Source organism: Echiichthys vipera (assembly GCF_963691815.1).
Source record: "Echiichthys vipera genome assembly, chromosome: 6".
Lineage (NCBI taxonomy): Eukaryota > Metazoa > Chordata > Actinopteri > Perciformes > Trachinidae > Echiichthys > Echiichthys vipera.
The window spans coordinates 21268187-21292501 of NC_139831.1; the positions used below are offsets into that span (position 1 = coordinate 21268187).

The window sequence follows — 24315 nt, forward strand, 5'->3', positions numbered from 1 at the left end:
GATGGGGTGTAAAATAGCATGTGTAGGAAGGCCCTGTTTTTTTCTGCTACGAGTAGCCAGCCACCCTCACAGCCAGAGACCCATTAGTACAGCAGCGGAGGATTGGATGTGCAAATGGTCCCGTGGATTAGAGAGCTAATGCATTTAAGAGAGGGGGCTCCACAATCTCTTTACTGCCACTGCTGTGTGTATGTGTGTGTGTTGAGGTTCACACAGGGGAGATACCCAGTTCCTTTGTGGAGCCTGAGAGATTTAGGGGTAAAGTGAGTAGATAAGGGCAGGGGTGCCACACTGATGCAACACAAACTCAGACACTCATCAGAGCTTAGAAGAGTCGCAGTGAGCGGCGTTATTAAAACCCAGCGTGGAAATGAGATCTTTCAAGAAAGAGGCGCAGACGGCCGCCCCTCCTAATCTAATTAATCGGCGCCTGGGATTTTTCATTTTCTTCTGCCCTCTTTTCTGTCCCTCTCTTACTCAACTCATCCTTCCCTCTCTATCTCTTCGCCTCCCTCCTTTGTGTCCCTCTCTCGCTGGCCTGATTTCTCTGAATCTGAACTTCACGCCCTGTCTCGAAGTGTTTGGACAGAAATGTGCCATGTCATGCGCTTTTCCTATATGTTATAAAAGCCTCTGTTTGTCTTCTCTTTTCTGTGAATAGCCTGCTCTGAGGGGAGCACAGAAAGTAGTGCCCAACCTGCTGTGGCAATGTGCACATGCCTCTGCAGCAGGATGGAGATGGAGGGATGGTGATGCTTAAGAGACAGCCTGCTACCAGACCATAAGGCAGCTGTCAGCTTTACATGCACAGACCTTTCTGGTATAGTCATCGAGGTGTGAGCGAGCAGAATATGAACTCTTCCTTGGTGGTGGTGGTGGTGGTTCGAGTGAGCATCAAATTAGCTTGCTTTTGCTTGTGGATCTTAAAGAGCCAGTCGCCAGGCAGCATGGGAGGGGCCCTCCTTTGCTGAAGCGCAGCAGCACAGTGGGTAACTACAGTACTGCTCTGCTCTGCTCTGCGCTATATGGCACAGTGAGTCAGCTGAGCCGCCGGTATCACAGGCGCCGGTGAATGAATGAGACACAGAGAGAGAGACAGCGAGAGAGAGAGAGAGAGAGAGAGGGGAGAGCCTGCAAGGTTTTGGATACAGAAAGGCGAAGGTGCTACTCTGGAGATGCGCGGAGCTGAAAGCTGACATGGAAATAGTGAAGCGATCGGACCAAGCTTGTTGACGCATAATCCCGCCCGCCCCGCTGGCACTGGGAGGGGGCAAATCTCACCATCCTAAACTCAAATCCTCCACAAGAGATTTGTGCGCTGCTGCTGCTGTTGCTGCGGCGGGTTCCACCACTTTCAAGAAGACATTTCTTTCCTTTTTTTAAGACCAGCTCTACAGACTGCTCTGTGGTGATAATAAGCACATTTTCATTTTTTGAGGAAATGCCTCCGAAGCACAGGACGTAATGCGCGCGCTATCATAATTAGGGTATTTAATCCACTGTTGGATTCGGCACTGTCACTGCGTCGCGGTCGGTTGGATGCGCCCTGAGGTGTGGACAGGACCTGCCCGTACATCACCACCACCACCACCATCATCATCACAGGTATTTGATCGTGATTGTGTTGATTACACCGGATATCTGGAGCCATGACAGGCCCCCCGCTGGTCCCTCAGCCCGCCTGCTGACTGTACCGGGCACGATGGGAGCAGGTCTGCCGCTTTCAGGATCTCGAACTAGCCGATTTATCAATGGAGGAGGAGAGTGACACCCGGAAAATCAACAACAGCTTCCTTCGCGACCACAACTATGCAACCGAAGGTATTTACACCGATGATGTTGGAGGGAGGAGGGGGGCTTATTTTGAGCTCTTTTAGCTGCAGGGAAAATCACCTGAGGCTGTAGCTACAGGGGCGCTAATATCACAGCAAAATAAATCACTACATTGGGAAGATTAAAGGAACCAGAAAAAGAACTAATAAATAAGCAAATATCACAGCAAACAAAGTGTACTTTAAATGGCCTTGGTGATTAAAGAAAAGGCTATATTACAGGCTTTATAGTGGTGCTGTTTGGTCCATAAAGTGCGCACATGCCATTTCAATCACAGTTAATCACCCCAGACACACTATAAGCCGCTATAAAGGTATTAAAATCATATTCCCGTCGTTTGTCATTAACACGCAGCTTGTAATGTACCGTGTGGTGTCAATAGCAGGAGATGATGATGTGTTTTCCCATCATGCCTGCTATTTTAGGATGACCATCCTGACCAAGGGGATTCAGGGCTTTAATCTGTGTGTGGACTTTATGGACAGTAATGGAATAAAGCCTCCTGTACAGCTGCTTCTGTGTCTGGAGTCTGAACAGTAAACATGTGATGCAGTTTTCTAAATGATGAATTATTGATGAATACATGTATTTTCCTTTTTCTGTGTTCACTTGTTATTTAATTAGACAGAGAAGGTGCCCTAGTTTTAGGATGCAGTAAATTGAACTATGGATTTTTCTCTCTCTCTCTCTCTTACACAAACACACACACACACACACACACACACGCGCCTTTTCTTTAAACTGTACATGCTCATAACTGGAGCTTTAAACAATACTTGTTTTCTGCAGCCCCCACAAATCCGTCTGCTGATGTGTGTGTGTGTGTGTGTGTGTTTTCTCCTCATTGACCACACTTCCGCCCCTTGATGATCAGCCTGTTAACTAATTGATGTGAAGTAGTTCCCTTATGTTCCACCAATCAGCTCCAACTCCCCTCTGCAGGCTGCTTAGATCAGTGATCTACATAAAATATTGATTTAAAGGAAAAAAGCTATCATTAATCACACATATTAATCAATGTCGGTGATTCACTGATTATAATAACCTTATTTTATTATACAGATTGGTTATGCATGTTTACTGCTGTGCTAATCTAAATATATCAAATTACACAGATACTTATTTTACCTCAGATTGACACACAATTTCAATCAACCTGCATATGTCATTTATTATTCTGTTTCTAGAGATAGACATTTAGAATAAGTTCAGTTAGTGGTATTGTTCAGTTTTTGCATTGTAGTCCATTTTAATAATAGTCTCCACACTGGGGCAGCCTTTAATTCATTCACACCAGACACATTTCACCACCCACTTACCACGCGGTCTGACCAAAAAGATACAGATTTGAATGTGAAATATTAAGCAAAATCCCATAATTTAACAAGCAAAAAGCACATCTTCACAATTTATCGTAGATAAAAGGATATGGAGAGCCCAAATGGGTTGGTTGAGGGTATTTGTGGCTGCAGGGCGGCTCAGAGCCACCACCAGCTCAGGTTACTGATGCCACTGCAGTTGGAGGAGAAACAAAGTCAAGGCTTGGAAAGCAGAGTCTCATTCTCACAGTTTCTCCTGCTGCTTTCCTTACTGTTTTTAAAAAAAATGTATTTAAATATGACAGAGCATCATCATTTACTCCTGCTCTTACAGATGAGTCTCCATCACTACTAAACACACACAGTCGCTGGTTCAGAGCAAAGAGTGAAGTGGGGGTGGGAGTGGCTGTGTTGGATATCTTTGTTTCATGTGTGCGCTGAGATGAAAATCAGTAGGGGATCTTCATCTTCCAGCTACTTCCTGTCTCACTTTTTCACTAGGTTTCATACATTTGATCAGGAGAAAGTGGGTGAGAGTGTAAAATGTGTCTCCTTAGACCAAAGGACTGTCTGGTCTGGTGTGCGGCCCATCTGTGCTTTTCAAACAAGGAACATCTACTTTTGTTATTTTTTATTGCTGTAATTTATGACTGATTGTCACACCTCATATACCATGGATGAATGAGTGTGTGTGTGTGTGTGTGTGTGTGTGTGTGTGTGTGTGTGTGTGTGTGTGTGTGTGTGTGTGTGTGTGTGTGTGTGTGTGTGTGTGTGTGTGTGTGTGTGTGTGTGTGTGTGTGTGTGTGTGTGTGTGTGTGTGTGTGTGTGTGTGTGTGTGTGTGTGTGTGTGTGTGTGCGTGCCCATTCACTCACTTGCTCTTTGCCTCCTAAAGTGGTATGAAGTCAGTCTGAAGCCAAAGATCATACAAGCCGCTGTCTGGGCCTATCGTCCACCCTCATAAATCCACCAAAGTGTACATGTTCCATCAGGCCAAGTCTGTTCAGACCACACACACACACATACAGTCACACACAGGTCCCTGATGAGTGGCGGGCGAGCTGGTAGGGATTTCCCTCTGGCCATGCTTGCTCACAGCAGTATAGGACACTTGAATGATGTCACATTTTAATGATGTAACTCTTGATGACCTCTGGTTTGCGCCAATCCCACGCCTCAGTGGGTCTTTGGGCGGCTTCATTGACCCGATGTGTGCGCGGTGTGCACACGCTCTTAGTAAAGCTGTGATGATCATCCAAGGTTGGAAATTTACAGGTCCCATATTATTCTAATGCTCAGGTTCATACTTGTATTTTGGGCTTCTACTAGAGCATGTTTACATGCTTTAATGTTCAAAAAACACATTATTTCTCTTTAGGCCCCCCTGCTCTGATTGGTCGTTGTTTCCAGGTGTTCCACATCTACACTAGCCAGTGTTTCTGCACTGTCATTTCAGCCGGTGAATGTCTGTAACGACACTGTAGCAGCACCTTCTACACTTGAACAGTATTTATGTTGCACCTTGACTTGCTTTATAATAATAAAAAACAAACATGGAAATCTCAGTTTTTACAATGTGGGACCTGTGAGAGAAATCTTCTCAACTAGAATGCAAAGTTAGCAGAGACATCATTGTCCTCTAGATGAAAGAAAATGACATTACAGTCTGATTTGCATTCTCCAGCCGCCTGCAGATGACACATTGCTAATGGTGATAGAATGGATGGTGTGTATCTCACTACAGTTGTGTAAATACTTGTGCTTTGAGTCAATGGACTGTTACGCTCCTACAACATGGTTCTCAGCTAATTTTCATAATCTGCACCTTGGATGTTCCTATAATGGATGCAATTGTCAAATAGCAGAGCAGCACTTGGGGTGTAAAAATGGAAATGGCTTCCTCGCTGTGAGGCACGACCTAACCTAATGTCTGCTTTGGTATTGATTACTGGTCCTTTACAATTTAGCTACCGGAACAATGACCTAAAGATCTATTGGTAGGATGTGTAATCCCCTCCACCTTCTCTCCCCTACCCCCTCTTTCCCTCATTCTCTTCCTGCTTTGCTGCATGTATGTGTGTCTGATGCGAATACAAGCTTGTGTGTGATGTGACCCCTCTAGACCCACTGAATACTGATGCAGTGCTATAACAGAGAGCTCACAGCCTTTATTGCATGCGCTGATGAGAGCAGAGCAGCGTCTATGGTTGCCTGTGCCAAAGCAAACGGCCTGGGGCAACACTTTAGGACCCCAGCATAAAAAGAATTAGCCCACCATACCCCCAGGTCCCATCCATTATTCACTACGAAACACTCAAAACGCTGAATCCCGCCTCGGCACATAACACAAGAAAGATAATGCGTGTCTAGTGCGTGTATGGGGGGTTGGTGTGGCGGGTGCTTAATGGCAAGCTGTGAAGTTGGGGCGAGTCACACTCCTTATTCAGCAGCTGCTTTCATCCCCTGATTAGCTTCTTATTAAGTCTACCGCTCCATGGAAATTTAATGAGAATGTATTAAAGGTGGTGTTGCTACTGTAGGACGATTACAAAAATATCTTATTTCTCGACCGACTTCCTTGTCATTTGAGGCACCGCTGGGATATGTGTACTGTGTGTGAGTCGTTCGGTGCAATGCTAGCCTGAAGGGTAAGCAGCGTTTGACCTTTATGGACTTCGTAATGGGATACACCTGTAAGTTTTGCTAGCTAATTCCTGAGTCCTGTCGAGGAAGCGGCGTCACTCAGAATCCTTCATGTTGTGGTGATAAGGTCAGTGTAGATACAGGATTTCAGTCGTCTGTACAGCAGCCATCTAATGTTTGATTCACTCCAGCCTTGAAAACAGGAAGATGAAAGGGATATGCACCAAAGCAGCACAGACAGAGAGAGAGAGAGAGAGAAAGAGAGAGAGGCAGCTTTTGTTTTGGTGGTGGATAATAATTCTATATGCACCCACCACTTCCCCACCATCCCCCCTCCTCCTATCTTCAATTTCTAAGAGAATACCAAATAACAAGCATTTGACATGATCCGTCTCAGTATTCATGTCAGCGCATGTAGGAATCGATCAGTGATTTCGCTGCTTTTCACCACTTCTTCTTGCGCCCTGTCCTGTGTTGTGTCTGTAGTCAGATGTGTGCCGATGTGTTAATGAAGTGTGAGAAGTGAAGCAGTAACACGTCTCGCCCATTTCACCCGCAACTCCCTGGAGTGTGGGGATACAGAAAAGCAAGCGCGCACATAGCATACACGCACAAAGAGAGAGAGACTACACACACACACATAGACATACAGACACACACACTCATTCTCAAGGGACTGATCTGGGAGAAACCAGGTTAATTAGCTTGTTCACTCCAGATCTTACAAAGAGGCGTGCTCTTCTGATACAGGGAGCTGCATTGTGCTCTGTTGCTTTGTGTGCAGCTAATAAAGACTAATAAACCCGTAATCATATGGCTGGGCACCGGACCAATAGGTACCCAGGTTTAAACAAAATTTTGATTGATCTCCATTGTTGCTGGCGTGAAAGAGAGCTGTTATCGGCTGCTTATTCAGCGCAGAGATGAGGTGATTTGAGTTAGCGATACATATGTTCATGCTCCCGAAAAGAAGAAGTGCAGATTGATACGTATTGTTGATTATCATAGAAGGGATTGAAAGAGAGTGCGAGAACGGACATGAATTATCCCCCGGCCTGATCCTTTGACGCAGGCAGCTCAGCACAAAGTGCTGTAATCCTCTGCTCTCCTCTCCACGTCTAACACTAACAAAGCATTTACACGCCACCATGTTGCTCACGTCCCTCCCTCTACCTGGAATTACTGCGCACTTACGCAACTGGTTTTCCATTTCAGGTCTGTCTGTCTGTCTTACACAACCTTTTGGATGCTACCAGATGAAGCCTCAGTTTGTTTGTTTGGCTTTTTTCCCCCCCAACCCCTGACAGGATTACATGTTGTTGAGGTTAGCCAGGGTGCTCCTATTTTGGTCTTTGCTGTAGTCTGCACTGATGAGACTCACTGTACAATCTTTTATTGACCTACTTACCTCCCCCCTCTTTTCTTTTAGTGGTTCTTTCTGCTTTGCGTGATAGATGTTGCATGCCCTGGCGTCTATAAATACTTTCAATATCCTCGCTCCCTAGTCCCTGCCCTGCATTTTCTGGCTCCTCGTGCATGCTTTTCATTCCAGAATCAATGCATATCTATGTTTCCATCCAATTGGTTTGAGTCCCGATTCTATATTGCATGCTGAAGGCGGGTTACTGAGGGTCAGATTTGTGAATGGAAACAGATAAGAGCCTGTGGTATTGCGGTTGTACGCGCACAGTTAGACACACACACATCACAGCAGCAGGCCAACAGGCTTGTCTTTGTTATTACTGGTGATGGATATGAGTTATCTCGAGCCTCCCTCTGATGCATCAAGAAACGCTGACCTGTCTGCGTCAGACCTGGCTAGCCACAGGATTTATGGGCTTCATCTGGTTATGGTCTGCTTATGAAGCTGTATCTCTGTCTCTCTGTGTGTGTGTGTGTGTGTGTGTGTGTGTGTGTGTGTGTGTGTGTGTGTGTGTGTGTGTGTGTGTGTGTGTGTGTGTGTGTGTGTGTGTGTGTGTGTGTGTGTGTGTGTGTGTGTGTGTGTGTGTGTGTGTGTGTGTGTGTGTGTGTGTGTGTGTGTGTGTGTGTGAGAGAGAGAGAGAGAAACTGTGTGTAAGTACACATTTGATCATTTTACTACTAATTCCAGTCCATCTTTTACCTGCTGACGCTCATGTGAAATCGATGAAAATGTTATCTATTGCAAGTGGACCACACCTACCCGTGACTCCACTGCAAATCAGTTTGTTCCCTATGATGAAAGTTTATCTGAAAACACTGTATGTTGCCATTCGAACAGGATTCCATCAGTGGGTGAGGTTGAATAGATTGCGTTGTCTGGTTTTGAATACATTTGCATGAGGAAAAACTCATTTAGGGAAGCATTCCATCACGTTATGCAGAGTTTCAGCTCCACTGGCTCGATTCTTCATTCAGTGAGATGATTGAAGGATGTAGCCGTGTGTAAACTCGTTAAATGGCACCCACCCTTTACTGTTTCTCCTCAGTGACTTAATGGGTTGACGATGAAGGGAGGAGAGATGGGGGAGACAGAAAAAAAAGTATGGAGGACAAAACGAGAGAGAGAAAAGCTTTGATTCAAGAATGCTGACTGCTAAGCCGATTCCATTCGATTCACACCAGCGGCTTTGGCCTGGGGAGGAGAGCACTGTGTATGTGTGAGTGGGTGCTGGGAGGTTGCACAACATATCTCCGTGCATGCAGATACATAAAGAGAGGAAACTACAGCAAGTTTTTTGACTTGGGAGTTAGGCCTGTGTGTTTGCAATAATCTGGCAATACATGATAAATGGGGTTACGATTCAATATAATGCAATATATTTGGTTACTGTAAACAAGGTGATATATTGCAATTAAAATCTAATTTTGGGAAATCTGTCATAGTATAAAGAAAACACCACTGTTGGAGTGGAAGAATGTCTAAAGATGTATCAAGGGTTCAAACCCCACAAACTTAACCACTGTCATGCCAGTTTTTCCATTCCTGACATGCTAGCATAACATTGTTGGTACCAATTGATGTCTAAGGTTATCTACAGTAGTTGCATAATACCCATACCTTCACCATGTCTAGATGGTATCCCTGAATGCTAATTTGTTTTTGTTTTTTCTGACCGCTAGACAACCCCTGTTAAACGACCATTAACTGCTAACAGACAAGCAGGCAACTGAGTCCCAGTTCACTTGTTCTGGAGGCTCAGGCATGTACTGGTCGTCCAGTCACAAAGCCAAAAATCTTTCCTGGAACCGCTCATGTGGTAAAAGTTTGCAGCCGTCCACTAAGCATGGCTCCACCGCTTTAGCTGTTTGTCATGTAGCTCTTGCCACTGCAAAAACAAAGTGTTTTTTTCCTGCTAAGTTCGTGGGTCGCATGACTGGCTGCTGGATAGCCAGCTACAGAGCAACATGCAAGGCAGACACACAACTGACACACACCTTTTGCTAGTACTTAAACTCTCCAATAAGCTACTCCAATAAACTGATAAATAAATGTAACTGATTCAGTTTTAATTGGTCAAATATTCACATCGGAAAAATTCTCAGGAGACGCGCTTCCCGACAATCTATACTAACCTGAATCATTCGAGGTCAATGCCTAACCTTAACCATCTCACGAGACTTTCCAAAACCTAGGGTTACCATCCATCTTCCCTGGCCTCAAAACTGCGCCCACTACAGCTTCTTAACAAGACTAATGTCGACAGTATCACAGAACATAATATTGCAATACAAGTGTATTTTCTTACACCCCTGTTACTAGATACCCGTACTGCCTTGCACGCAATTTCAGTTTGTTCTGCTCGGCAGCCTGGATTCCATAGATCGGATTTTCGCCTCGGCAAGAGAACCAGTCGCAGATCTTGGAGGGATGGCAAGATCATCGATGATGACGATCTCGAAGCCTGTAGATTGTTTACATCTGGGGATAGCATCTCAGTGTTATTTTGCGTTAAAAACATGTCTGTAGAATGTCCACATATAGTGGTTCCTTTTTTCCTCATGTTTGTCCTGCACAAACGGCAATAGTCGCTCAACACCATCTTGTACACAAGAATCTCTGACCCATCGTCTTCTTCCTTGTCGATTTTCTGTCGCTTTACATACGTCATCTGGTATAATTGATAGACTGGCTATGAGCTACGTACAGACGCATTTCATAGACATTCGTAGCACCCAATAAACGGCTCTGGGCAATCGTAAACACGCCTCAAATACAAGAAAATGAATGGCTTGTTCTCACCAAATCTTCTTGAGATCTGGTTGCGTTAGCCAGGCTAGTTATAAGTATGTATGTAACAGCAGTATGGTGTGTTAGTGGGGTACTCCCAGGCTGTAATTAGGTCAGAGTGTGTCTTGTCTGTGAAAGTGTTAATTCGTTTCTAGATTCAAATATGATTAGGAACACAGCCCCCCCCCCCCCCCCCCCAGTTCATTATCAAGACATCGCCATAAGAGTCTCTCTGGTGTCATTGCTGAATGTGTCTTTCTCTTCAACAATTAAGTGGAACAACAGGAGGACACACACACACACACACACACACATGCACAGAGACATGACGCCTAGTCATTCCCACACCGCACAGAAGCTTTATGTGAAAACATGAGCTTGTCTACAGGGACTCTATTGTCTGAAGTTGTGTGCTGCATTGAACTGCACACACTCCCCCAGATGCAGTAGCAGGTTTTCACTCTATTGCAGCACTCGCTCTGTCTGCTGAATTACAGCAAGCATCAGCAACTAAGTCTGAGAGCTATTGGCACACACACACACGCACACACACACATACACCCCTCCGACTGCCGCTAGAGATGGAAATGGTCTCCATAGCAACATTCCCCTCTCCTGTTCAGCGCTCTGCCAGTAGCAGGTCCACAGAGGGCGTGGGGGGTACAAAACAACAAGCTCTCTCTTTTTCTCTTTCTCTCTATTTTAACAGTGACAATAATATTAGACAGAGGACTAGCCTCTTCTGTGGTGTGTGTGTGTGTGTGTGTGTGTGTGTGTGTGTGTGTGTGTGTGTGTGTGTGTGTGTGTGTGTGTGTGTGTGTGTGTGTGTGTGTGTGTGTGTGTGTGTGTGTGTGTGTGTGTGTGTGTGTGTGTGTGTGTGTGTGTGTGTGCGTGTGCGTGCGTGTGCGTGTGTGTGCATTATGCTATGCCTTTTTGGCCTGGGGCTATATAATAATTACAGTCACCATTAGCCTCTCCTAAATCCAGGCAGATGTATGTGTTTGAGGAGGAGACGAAACGCTACCTTGAGGGTAGGTGTCTGTTATTTACTTTCAGAGAAGCTCTTGATATGCAGACACTAAGAAATGTAGGCTAGTTTAAATGGAGCAAATATATAATATTTCTCTTATTTTTTATATCCTGTTGATGCACTGCATAGTTTGGAAGTTTAAAAAGTGTGGTACACATGCATAGATATATATCATCTGAAAAAGTGCATGGCTTAAAGGTTTATGACTGTTTTTTAACGAAGGAGCAGGAGAGTCACTGAGCAGCACGGGGTCTTGCAGCCGGGAGGAGAGAGGTGAATGGCATTATTAGAGTGGCTTTAAAAAGCAGGAGTGCAATTAAATGACACACATTGGCTCACTTCAGCCAGACGAGGGACTGAATTAGTTGATATCATGCAGTGACTCATTCAGTGGCTTCTACTAACCCATATTTCACCAAACTAGGGTATCTGTGCTGGAGAGTCCTCTGTGGGTTTTTCATGAGACTCCCCGTCATTTCCCCTGACATGTTTTTTCTAGAATTAACTGCCAGATCTCACGGAAAAGGTCTTCCTTTCTGTCTGACTGATACCTTGACAGCTTTGTGCACATCCACACTGACATTTTCTCCCCCTCTCTGCTCTGCTTCCTGTGTTGCAGCTGACATTATCTCAACGGTTGAGTTTAACTCATCGGGGGAGCTGTTGGCCACCGGAGATAAAGGAGGCCGAGTGGTTGTCTTCCAGAGGGAGCAGGAGGTAGGAAATGCCAACAATGCAACACTAATTATGCTGCTCTTCTGCTGAGAGGATTTGACAGCCTTGGAACATTAAAGTTGAATTGTTTGCTTTTAGAGAACTAATATAATAGTAAAAATGTTTATTTGAAAAGGATTGCTAGCTGATAATTCAGCACTAAATATCTAAAAACCACAAACAACAAAGATCCCTTTGACCGCTAAGAAGCTTTTAAAAGGTCATCATGTTACATGGAGGAGCATTGTTTAAGAACATAAAGGTGTATTCTGAATTTCAATTGAGACACCAAGATTTCCTTGTGCTGGATTACAGATAACTATGTGCTAAAGGTGCACTGCAAATCTAGAATTTTACATTTGATGTAATGGAGCATATGTAGCATCTTGGAACTGAATGCCAATTCAATGTAAATGTACCATATGTTGTAGCTTCTATGGAGTACAAGCAAATAATAATGATAATAAATATTATTATTATTGATAAAAACAAATATATAATAGTGTAGAAAACAAGATAGGAGGGCCATCCACACGAAGAGCAATAACTATAAATATATCTTTTTAAAGGAGCTGTACTTGACATTCAGAACATTAATATAGCAGCAAATGGATATTAGCTATGTAAAGATATAGTGGAGTAATGGCATCCTGAGCATAGGATGAACACACTCTCCCTCTGTGTGTGCGTTGTTATCCAAGTGTCTCTATTTCTTCTGATAGACGGTCCAGCCGCGTGTGTATCGGATACAGAGGGCTGTGACAAAATGTCAATCCCAGTCCACTTTTTTATCAATATTGCGAGTTTAGCCCCTTTAAAAATCGTTCTAATGACAAAGACAGTGGCAAACCATATTATTGGGATGACTTGATGAACGAAACACTGTCAGCCAATCAAAATCCATCCAAATTTACAGGGCGTCATCTTCAAAATGTCATGTTCAGCCTGGCAGATGACATTAAATTTGTATGTTCCTTACTGATATCCTCTTTGACAATTGCCAGGATCAATTGATGTTGACTCAAACTAAAGTTTGAATTTCAAATTTTTTTTTCTATACACAGTACTAGAGCAGCTGCCCAATGTAAAGAGGCTGAAAGCCCTTGAAGCTGCGGCTGCAGGTTCGACTCCGACCTGAGGCCCTTTGCTGCATGTCTCCCCCTCTCTCTCTCCTTCACCCCATTTCCGGTCTGTCTTATACTATAAAGGCTTGAAAAACTGCCAAAAAAATTATCATAAAAAAAAGAATAAAATCCTATACATTTACCCTTTTTGCTGCTTTTCTTTTTCTTTCTCTGCACAACATGACAATATCCAGGTTCAACCCAGCTAAAGGGTGGCGCGTGTTTACCGCGTTAGCGTGCTATCGTTCATCAGCGTGGATACTTGCATTATTGTTGTTCTTGGTGTGGACTGCCCTTAGGAATCTTTAGTCATGCTAGCAGCTCTGTGAGGTTGCTCACTTAGGCACAACTTGGCACGGGACCAAAAGCTAACATCAGCATGATACTCTATTTGCTGTTTAGCGAGTACCATGTTCACTGTCTTAGTTTGGCACAGTGCTATTGCTAATTAGGCTGATAAGAATGTCATTAGTTCTGCAGGTATGTATTGGACAAATTTTACCTGATGATGGCTCAAGATGAAAAGTCATGGGATGTCAATATCTCACAATGTTTCTCTTCTTGCAGAGTAAGAGTCAGCCCCAACGTCGAGGGGAGTACAATGTTTACAGCACATTCCAGAGCCACGAGCCAGAGTTTGACTACCTGAAGAGTTTGGAGATTGAGGAGAAGATCAACAAGATCAAATGGCTTCCTCAGCAGAACGCCGCCTACTTCCTGCTCTCCACGAACGGTCAGTTATCTAAGGTGGTCCTGGTACTGCAGGAGAAACGCAAGCGGCGAAATGGTCAAAGAAACCGTCTCATTATCTGTCATGAGAGTGTGTTTGAACGTGGGCAGAGTGTTGTTGTTACTCAATAACAGTGTCAAGTAAAGGCATGATTCATGCTCTCTTTGCAGAACGGTCAGTTATACAGATGATGTAAGAGATGTTATTAATGTTACATGAAAGTGTCTTTTTTTACTGCTAGTGTGGATGTATTGGCGTTTCACTTGACTGAGCAGGTGCCACCAGCAGTCCTCAGATTGAGAACTTCATGCATGACTGCCACAGCAGGAGCACACACACACACACACACACACACATACAGTATATATCAAAGCATGTGCCACTACACATACATGCACACTAGCTCAAACAGACAGACGCACACACACACACACACACACACACACACACACACACACACACACACACACACACACACACACACACACACACACACACACACACACACACACACACACACACACACACACACACACACACACAGAGACGTCTTGCAGATTGTGGGCTTCATGCTTGGCTGCTACAGAAGTGCTAGCGGTGGCTGGAGCAGATGGTGGAGGGTCCTGTGGTGATGGCCTCACTGCTCTGACACCAATATTCACAGCGGAAATTAAAATGAAAAAAAAAAAAAAAAGGCAACAACCTGACTGCTGCCATCATCCCCCTCACTTCACGAGAAGATGGGCTGTAACTGGTGTTTGTGTGATGCAGAATTGAAAAGCGTCCAGATGGCTTTTTCAGATGGAGCGTATACTGCAGCCGTGAAATGTAGTCAACATGTAGATTGATATCAGTGACATCAGAATATACAGAGGAGCTGCCATTCATCATCCTCGCTGGCACCTGCCCAGCTGAGTGCCAGATTGGCCGCCCAACCCCCCGCATCCATCTTGTATCTGAGATTCACTGTAGTGAGCCTTGATCTAACTGTATTTTGTGTGTGTTTGTGTTTGTGTGTGTAATGTATCCATTACAGACAAGACGGTAAAGCTGTGGAAAATCAGCGAGAGGGACAAGCGTCCCGAGGGCTACAACCTGAAGGATGATGATGGACGGATCAGAGACCCGTCGACCATCACCTCGCTACGAGTAAGCTGTTCACTCAAAACCATCATATCAAACGCCACAGAAAATGTCACATGGAGTCAGGTTAAAGGCTCTGTGTCTTTTCTGGTCTGTGTATGTTCAAATTCCAGTTTGGCTCAGAGTCAAATAGCAGGATATGATCTGAAGATGGGAACATTTCAGGAAATTCCGGATTAATCTTGAATGGAAACATAAACTAAATATTTCAAGTGTCTTCATTTACAGCCTCATGGCCACTTGTATCCAGAGCGGGGTCATCCCTAGATTCCCCAAAAGGGTCCTATGTTCCCCTGGTCGCAACAGGGTCCTATGTTCCCCGCAATTCCTTAACGGGTTAGGGTTAGGGTCAGGGTTTTTTTTTTTTTTTAAAAAGGGTCCTATGTTCACCAGGGTCTATTCGTACACTCCCACTAGAGCCAACAGGCAGTTAGCACAGCTTAGCATTACAACCCAAAACAGGGAAATGGCTAGCTTCACCTTATACAAATTAAACTAACTGTTTAATGTGTAATGAGCTTTACAGGTGCAGCTAAGTGCATTTTGGAAAAAGCCAGGCTTCCTGTTGCCCCTTTTTTCACTATTTTACTGAGCTAAGCTAACTGACAGCTGTTGGTAGCTTTAACTTGAATTATTACACAGCTTTGTCGAAAACCAAATTCTGATTGGTCATTTATGGCTTTCTACGGTCTGGTATTTCTGAATAGCAGGCCGCAGTTGGACACAGTTCTGATTATAAACTGTGGAGTAGGGCTGAACGATATCTGGATAGAGGTCATTTCATATCTCGATAACGATATATATCACAATTTAGCACGTTCTTTTGTAATTCAAGAAATAAATAGTCTATAATGTGAAACAAAACACATGGTAAAGCCTTTTTTGTACACACTAATATGCATATTCAAAACAAGGGGAAAATACTGATTATTTTCTCATTTTATAAGAACTTTAGCGCAAAATATAAATGAAAAAAAATTCACATCAGATCTTCAGAAAAAAATTAGTTTTATGTGTGCTTGTTATCAATTAAGTTGGCGTAATTGTTTATCACGATTTCATTGAAAGACGAGGCATGTTGATAATAGACTTTTTCACAGCATTTTGACTGGTCATAGTAGCAGAAGCACAGGTGTTACTAATAACATTGACAATGGCTCCAGGACAGAGTGACAGTGAACCAACACGCACAATATTAAAGGTGGAAATGGATTATGGCATTCAGTCATTATTAATTGCACAATTAAAGACTGTGCTTTTCCTACTGGGAAGTGTCAAAATGTTTCCTTTGACAAAAGTATATCCTCAGCTTGCACATTGAGTAGTCTGACATCTGAATACATACAACTCAGATAAACTTACTGTAATTAAAAATGTAGTTTTTAGTCATTTTACTATGATAAAAACGTCTTTGCAACACATAATGTATGTCTGTGTGCAGTTTTCCCTATAATATATGTTCCCTTTCAATACTGATAAAAAACACTCTGACACCAGAAAAACACAATCATTGAACAATGTTGCACTAACACTGGCAGAAGAAAGTCACGAAGAGTGATCGATATGTGCATCGAGGTGAAGACCATGAAGGGATCATCCTCTCTGTCTACCCCCCCCCTCTCATTCTTATCACTCCACTACCTCTTTAATTTGTACAAAAAGCAAGCAGGCACACAGGGCAGCGTGTGTATGTGTGTGTACGTGTATATGTGTGTGTGTGTGTGTCTGGCATAGTAGATTAGTGCTGTATTCAGCGTGTCTGTCCCCCTTTGTCTGGCTGGCCAGGGGATCATAGCAACCTGGAGGACAGGCCGGGACTGTGGCAATCCTGTTTAGAGGCTGTGAAATCTGCACATGGGGGGTTGTCGGGGTAGTGAAGGGAAGAGCTTAAAAAAAATTGGTCCAAAAATGAAGCTGAAAATATCGAATAAACACTGTTTATGTGAAGTTTATCATCAAGCATCTCATTAAATCACATCATTATGCACTTTTGTTTTATCTGATTGTGATGTGCTGCTTTAAAAGAGGAAACTGATTGTGTGTTGTGTGTAGGTTATTCAAACTAGTTCTTACTTTTTTAAGCAGAGATATCTCATTTTAAAATCTGTTTTACATACTATGAGGGACAACATCTATTAGGTCATCTCAAAGGTGCGGGAGCAAGCTGAACAGTGTAACTGCCAGTGTTGGGGGTCATGGGTTAATACGTTACGTGTCTCTCTGGAAGGCTAGTGAAAGACATGGAAATGAAGTGACACCCATGGAGATACAGCAGCCTGCTGGGCTGCCATGTCTCTCTGTCAGTGCCAGCAACGGACGAGAGAAAAAGGGAAGAAGCAGTCGATTTGTTCTCCTCTCTCGCTCCCCTCCCTTCTCTCTTTGTCTGGGTTTTATCTGGCCAACGGGGGGCTGCATGCAGACTGGTGCTGGGTGTCTTTGAAGCCCAAACAGCAGAGTGTGTGTGTGTGTGTGTGTGTGTGTGTGTGTGAGCGCGCATTAATTCTGCAGAGTTCAGTTATCATTCCTCAGCAGGGCCTAGCGATGCCCTCGAGCCATCTCTCTTTCCACCTCTTTTACTTTCTCCCTTTACTGTCTTTCTCACACACACACAAATAAGAGAACAGGAGGGAATTCTTCAGCTTCAGAGAGAGAGCGAGAGAGCGAGAGAGCGAGAGAGAGAGAGAGAGAGAGAGACTTGATCTTAGAGTAGCCGTGTAGCAAACAGATATTCACAGTCTGATTGAACCGGCTCATCAAACAGCCCCTGAGCCCCCTCAGTCACTGTCTCTGTTTCATTAAGATTTGTGGAGTAAATGTCACATGAATCTCTGGAGGCATCTGGCACACACACACACACACACACACACACACACACACACACACGCACGCACACACACACAAATAAATATCTAAGGTGGTCTTGAGGAAACCAGCATAAAAGTACATAAAATACTGAGATGAAATTCTTGCATATTTCTCTGTCTTCCCCCATTAGGTGCCGGTCCTGCAGCCTATGGACTTGATGGTTGAGGCTACAGCCAGGCGTGTATTCAGCAATGCCCACACTTACCACATCAACTCCATCTCTGTCAACTCTGACCTTCAGACGTACATCTCCACTGACGACCTCAGGGTGAACCTGTGGAACCTAGAGATCACCGATCGCAGCTTCAGTATCCCCATGCTTGTGTTCCTCCATGTATAGGAAGTAAACATCCATGTATAGGAAGTAAACATGTGGAGGGGAAAAGGGGCGAAAAGTAACTCTGTTATTCAAACCCCTTTGAACGGAAAATGTGTCACTTTTTTTCTGAGGTGAAATTGAGAGTCGTGGTCTTCACAGTGTTAGCCAAACGTCCACTGTAGCTGTGTAAAAGTTGTAGTCGTTCCTTAGCGCTTGTCTCTCAGACATTGTGGACATCAAGCCAGCCAACATGGAGGAGCTGACGGAGGTGATCACCTCAGCAGAGTTTCATCCCCAGCAGTGTAACACCTTTGCCTACAGCAGCAGCAAGGGCTCAATACGCCTCTGTGACATGAGAGAGGCCGCACTGTGCGACAAACACTGCAAATGTGAGTACCAACAGCGTGTATAATGGGAAAAATTATAAAAGAGTTGACACGTATCTGTCAAATTGCCCTTGCTAGGATAAATAGTTGTGTTGTATTGAACTGAACTAATGAATCCATTTTATTTTATTTGAAATGATTATTTATGCCTCTTAAAACGTGAAAAATGTAGATACTGAGTTCAAAATCATTCGAGCCAGTTTTGTTACACCTACTTTGTGTAATTTAGGGTTATTGTAGAATGTAAACTCCTTTTCTTGACCATCAAAACCCACAAATTCAAAAGAATCAGCACAAAGAACATGACCTCAGTGAGTATTATCAGTATAAAGCTTGAAACAAAATAGGAGGGTGGAAACAGAAGAGGTTCAGCTAAATTCCAAAATAATGAAAAACAGAAAAACATATATACATACAACGCTGTAGCATAATGATTTCCGAATACACACTCAATGTGTCTGCTTCAGCTCCACCTTTGTGTGGCTGTGGTACGCAGCCTTCCCCCTGCTCAATATGCAGGGATTGATCACCCATCAATAGATCTCGCTGTGTGTTTTAAACAATGAATGGCCTTCTCTAAAGCCTAACAGCACATGCATACTCTTATGTCGAATGAATAATGAATATATTGACATTTTCACTGCAAAATCAATGGCTTAAGAGCAATCGCATTAGTCCCTCATGGACACACCTTGTTGTTCAATAATGTCAGTCATTTCCTCAGACGTATTGATGCGTTCACTGGACCATGTGCTAATGTGGCCTGTTGAATTTCACATGAGCATTTATTTTAAGGGCAAAATATATAATTAATAATATATATATATATATATATATATAAAATGTTTGGAATTAGGTGTAAATGTTAAGTTCTCGTATTGACAGCTGCTTGGTATTGACATGTGCGTGTCATTACTTGACAGGTGCTCGCAGTATGCATACAAACACACATGCACACACACACACAGAGCAGACAGGTGCTTTCGTTAGCCTTAGGGCAGGTCTGATGCTACCGAACTACTGTCTGACTGCATGAACAGTGTATGGCTGAGAGTGATGTTCAATGCCATCCCTCCCACGCATAAACACGCAGCTCCTACTTTAGAAAAACAAAAACACACCCAATCATACCATATCTTCTCCCATAGCTGTAAATCTGGGAGGCTGGTGGTATCAGTCAGTGTTAGATTAAGGATGGATGGAGGGAGGGAGGGATAGGGGAGGATTGCCTATGCGCTCAGCCCCAGGACAGAGAGAGAAGGAGAAAACAGCCCCCATGCTGACTCCCCATGGACCCTATTATACACCCCTGGAGTGGGACGGGAGGGAGGGCAGGGACACGTACACATGCATATATACATACACATATACACACACCCACTTATACACAAACACTCATTCACTGACACACACACAAATCCAGCAGGGCCCAAGTGGACCAGGCACTTTGACATTGATTTGTTTTTCTTATCCCTTCCTCATCCCCCCATTTTTTCATCTCTCACGCCACATACCTTGTTAGACTCCCCCGTTGACACATCACAGAGCTATTCACCAGGCCTCAGTTGAGGAGGAGGAGGAGGGGGAGGAAGGTGGGACCATTTTTGGAGAGATAGAGAGGAGAGGAAGGGTGGGAGGAAAAGAGGAAGAGGAACAATAAGTTGACAGCTAACGATGGAATGCCTGGCTCTTATCCCCAGCGTGCTGGCCTGCACACAGACCAGCAGCTGCCAGAATCAATATGAATCATAACCAATATTTACCCAGCATGCTGACCCACGACTCTCCCTAAACACACAGAGAAATAATACCGTGAAGAGATGCAGCTGCTGCAGTAAACCCCGCATCCAGGCATTGTTGTGGCTGTTATTGTTCGCTAATGAAGCCCCCACCCCACAACACCACACAACAAAATCTGCCTTGTTTTTTCTTGCTGTGAATGATTAAAAGACTTGCGGGAGGAAAAACATCTCTTTTAAGATACGACCTCCTACGGTGTAAAATGTGTTTTCTCTGTCAGAAGATATCCGCTTTTATGTTTTTTCTCTCATAGACTTTGAGGAGCCAGAGGATCCCTCCACTCGCTCCTTTTTCTCTGAAATCATCTCATCCATCTCTGACGTGAAGTTCAGCCACAACGGGCGCTACCTGATGACAAGGGACTACCTCACTGTAAAGGTGTGGGACCTTCAAATGGAGAACAAACCGCTAGAGACATACCAGGTGAGCTTTCGACTTGCTTTTATGTGCCTGTGGGACAGGTCAAGGCTCCAAAGATTATCCTAAATAACGGTTGGGCCGAGATGATCAAATCAAAAGTTATTGATTCTAGAGTAATCACTCAACATAATCCTGTTTCACTGTCACTCTGCACAATCTGTAACCGTGTCATATTCAGCGATTACTCCAGGAGGGCTTATTGAGCCGACTGCCCGTAAAAAGACAGATAGTGGCAGCAGTGATGCAACCTGAAGGGCAAAACCTCCCACTGTGTGGTCACTGAGGTCACAACCACACTGTCTGATCAGGGGAAGCCATCTTAGGGCAAGTCATGATTGATAAGGCTATCAGCTAGGCTCAAGGGATTCTCTGTCCAATTCCAGCTCCGCCTCCACCTGCTACCTAGCATCTTAGCGTGGGTCACCAGATCTGAAGGGATTATTGAAACTAGGGCATATGGCAGCTTGTCTTATGATTGAAAGGCAATGTGAAGAACTTCGGAGGCTGTGTCATTATAATCCACCAACAAGTTCTGACATTTACATTTTTATTTTTTTTATAGGTTCACGACTATTTACGTGGCAAACTCTGTTCTCTGTATGAGAATGACTGCATCTTTGACAAGTTTGAGTGCGTCTGGAATGGAACAGACAGGTAAGATTATCCATCTTCTTCCATCCATCCATCCATCCATCCATCCAAATAACCCTCTCTTCTCCTTTGGTCAGCGTCATAATGACCGGCTCCTACAACAATTTCTTCCGAATGTTTGACCGGAACACTAAACGTGACGTCACACTGGAGGCATCCAGGGAGAACAGCAAACCCAGAGCGATTCTCAAGCCTCGCAAGGTACACCAATGACTTGTTTTATATTGTCAGTGCTGCCATTTGGCTGCAAATGAGTATTTGAGATATCCTGACGACTGGGAACCATAATAGATAAGCTACCATACAATTCTAATATTATCCTTAAAATGCATTAATGGGACTCCAGCAAACTGCAGCTACGTGATATCCATGTACTGTAGGAGTTGTGATTACTGGCTGGAAGGTGACAAATATAAATGTACAAATTAAATCTAGATCTTCTTCCTAAGTAGAAGAAAGCAACTGGCGCTATATAAATACTGTGAAAAGTATCAAAACGTTCAATCCACAGAGAAATACACACAGTCTGTATTCAGAAACTGTGTCTTTAAACGAGCCGACAGGACTTCTGTACAGTTGCGATGTTGCAGCTATAGGTAGAAAGTGCCGTTACAGTCATTCCCCGGCTGCAATGACAGTACAGAGACACTAAGAGCGCAAATGTGGAAGACCTAGAAACTCTGACCAAGCAGAGCAAACTGAGCTTTTTTCAGGAGGGGGTTTTAAAGAGACAGACAGTTAATACAGGTATACTCAGACATACAGTATGAGAATAATAATGTGTTGGTTTTTTTTCATTAAAGTATGTAAACGCTCTAGTAGAAACTCAAAATACAAGTATGAAGCAGAAAAAGAGCATAATATGGGATCTTTAACATCACCGAAATCGGTGTTCATGCTTGTTCCACTCGTATCTTAAAACCTCTACTGCCTGCTGTTGTCTTCCAGGTGTGTGTAGGTGGGAAGCGTCGTAAGGACGAGATCAGTGTAGACAGCCTAGACTTCAGCAAGAAGATCCTTCACACAACGTGGCACCCGTATGAGAACATCATTGCCGTAGCGGCCACCAACAACCTCTACATCTTCCAGGACAAGGTCAACTAAGGGGCAATCTGCTCCCACTGACCCCTGATCCCCACAAATATGGGGGTTGCAGGGCGAGCTAGGGTTGGAGAAAGCTAGAGATGGAGCCCTTATCTACATCCTGCTCCTCCTCTCCCTATGTCTTGTTGCTGCTGGTCTTGAATTTTTGCCGCTCTGCTGAAGTAGTGCAGAGATGAGTATCCAGTGTCTGAGTTGTGGACAGGATGAATTTTGGAAAGTGGGAACATTGATACAACCTGGATACAGCGTGAGGAATACGTTTCCTCGAAAATCAAGAATGGACTTTCATTCTTCAATTTGACTTCTGTTAATTTATTTAGCCATGTGGACACCTGGAGAAGTGAATTGAGTGCAACAAGAGGATTGCTGCATGACTAACATCATGTAGCAGCCCTTTGGACAGCAAAAGAAAGGGGTTGGATGCGGATGCACTGAACATAAATTAGAGCACACAGACAGAAACCATTGCTTACGTGATGGTGGCTCATCATGTAGCAACAGTGCCCCCTCTCTTCTTCAATCTGCTCATGCTACAGTATGTAATCAACCCTATGGCCTCTAACTGAGGCAGTGTGTTGGACAGTGGAACCTGCTGCAGAATTCCTACAAGAGGAAGAAGACTGTTAATGGCTGACCCCCAGGCAGATAAAAACAGAGTTTTCTCTGCCTGTGACTCAACATGGTTGGTCTTTCTAGTACCAATTCTCTCTCCCTGGTGAGGCTGCTGTAGTCTGTAATGTGAATGAAGCCCTACCAGGCTGTGTCAATGGTTTTTATTTAATGCTGTTGTTTTATTGAGTCCTTTGCTCGGTCAATGAGTCTGTTTAGAAGCTGTGGTGCCTTCTTTTGGTATGTGGGGGTTTGATGTACTGGGAGCGGGAGGGGGATGGGGACTGAGTACAAGGCAGGAGCGTGAATGTTTCAAATGAAATGTTGACTTAGGAATTTTTCCTTTTCTTTATTTTTTTTTTCTCTTTCTCTATTAAGAAAAACAAGGTCCCAAGTGGAAAAAAGTGCTTGAAGCAATGTAGTCATAATTACATTATAGCACCGGCTACATGCTTGTGACTTCAGGGGAGGACGCTATGATAATTGTTTCTCTTATCACATTCCAGTTAGTCTGATGTCATCAATTTGCAAGAGACACGACAAAGCCACATTCAAAAATCCCTGTTGGAAAAAAATAAACCATATTTTTACCTTACTTGGATTGTACTGAAATGATCTGCAGACGGTAGAACCATAAACCTTTCATGCCAAATTATTTTGGCATAACATAATGCTTGCACAGCTCTTTTTGCATGTATTGGATCGGGTTCTGATGAAACTGGCAACCTGCATTATGGATATTTGAACAACTACAGATTATCTGAGGCACTATTCAAGTAAGATTCTTAGCTTTCTCCAGAAGTAGCCTGTTTAAAAGGGAACTACACCCACTTAAGTGTAAAGTGTGGAGGTGCTCTAAAGATAATAAATTGTGAAATATGTTGTAGATGAAACTGAGAGCACCCAGGGGACTGTTCTGAGTTCATGGGAACATTTTCTGTTTCATAACTGACAACACTACAGTAGAATAAAGCTTATTTGGCTATAGAAAATAAAACTAAATCAGTATCCGTTCATTGTCTTTGAATTAGCTCCATACGTTATACTTGATGACATCACAATTTTGAGACTTACTTCTCAGATTTCTGGCTTTAAGAGAAAGTAGCTTATGTTCACAAATACTGACTTTAAGAGGTTTGATTTAAGATTGCTGCGGTGCGGTGCCTGTCCACAGTCCTCCTGTTGTTGAAGATGGTTAACGAGGAACAGTAGCAGGTTTGTATTTCAGCACTCGGCTCTGATCAGTTTAGATATGCTCAATTGTCTCTGATTTGTTTTAAGAGCCAACTATCATAAAGAAAAGCAGTCAAAGGTCTAAATGAACTCTGTGAAATCAGGGAATTATTAAGTTTGATTCCTTTAAACAGTAATGTCTTCTAAACAAGCTCCTTTATGACACTTCTAATTGAAAAAAACA

At 43.6% G+C, this 24315-nt stretch overlaps 1 protein-coding gene across 2 annotated transcripts in view; it reads left to right on the forward strand.

Moving 5' to 3' along the window:
• ppp2r2ba (protein phosphatase 2, regulatory subunit B, beta a) overlaps positions 1–22289 on the forward strand; it is a gene marked incomplete at both ends in the record, with an annotated part of 43875 nt that extends 21586 nt beyond the window's left edge. Inside the window, 10 exons of one of the 2 annotated variants that reach the window (XM_083915132.1) lie at positions 1752–1821; positions 11653–11750; positions 13439–13604; positions 14638–14750; positions 17740–17917; positions 18153–18317; positions 20368–20537; positions 21097–21188; positions 21263–21386; positions 22134–22289. In XM_083915132.1, the coding sequence (XP_083771258.1) occupies positions 1752–1821; positions 11653–11750; positions 13439–13604; positions 14638–14750; positions 17740–17917; positions 18153–18317; positions 20368–20537; positions 21097–21188; positions 21263–21386; positions 22134–22289 (1332 nt within the window). Of the gene's footprint in view, positions 1–1751; positions 1822–11652; positions 11751–13438; positions 13605–14637; positions 14751–17739; positions 17918–18152; positions 18318–20367; positions 20538–21096; positions 21189–21262; positions 21387–22133 lie in introns of those variants that run through there. The other variant, XM_083915131.1, reaches the window with a different exon arrangement.
• Positions 22290–24315: the final 2026 nt, after the last annotated feature.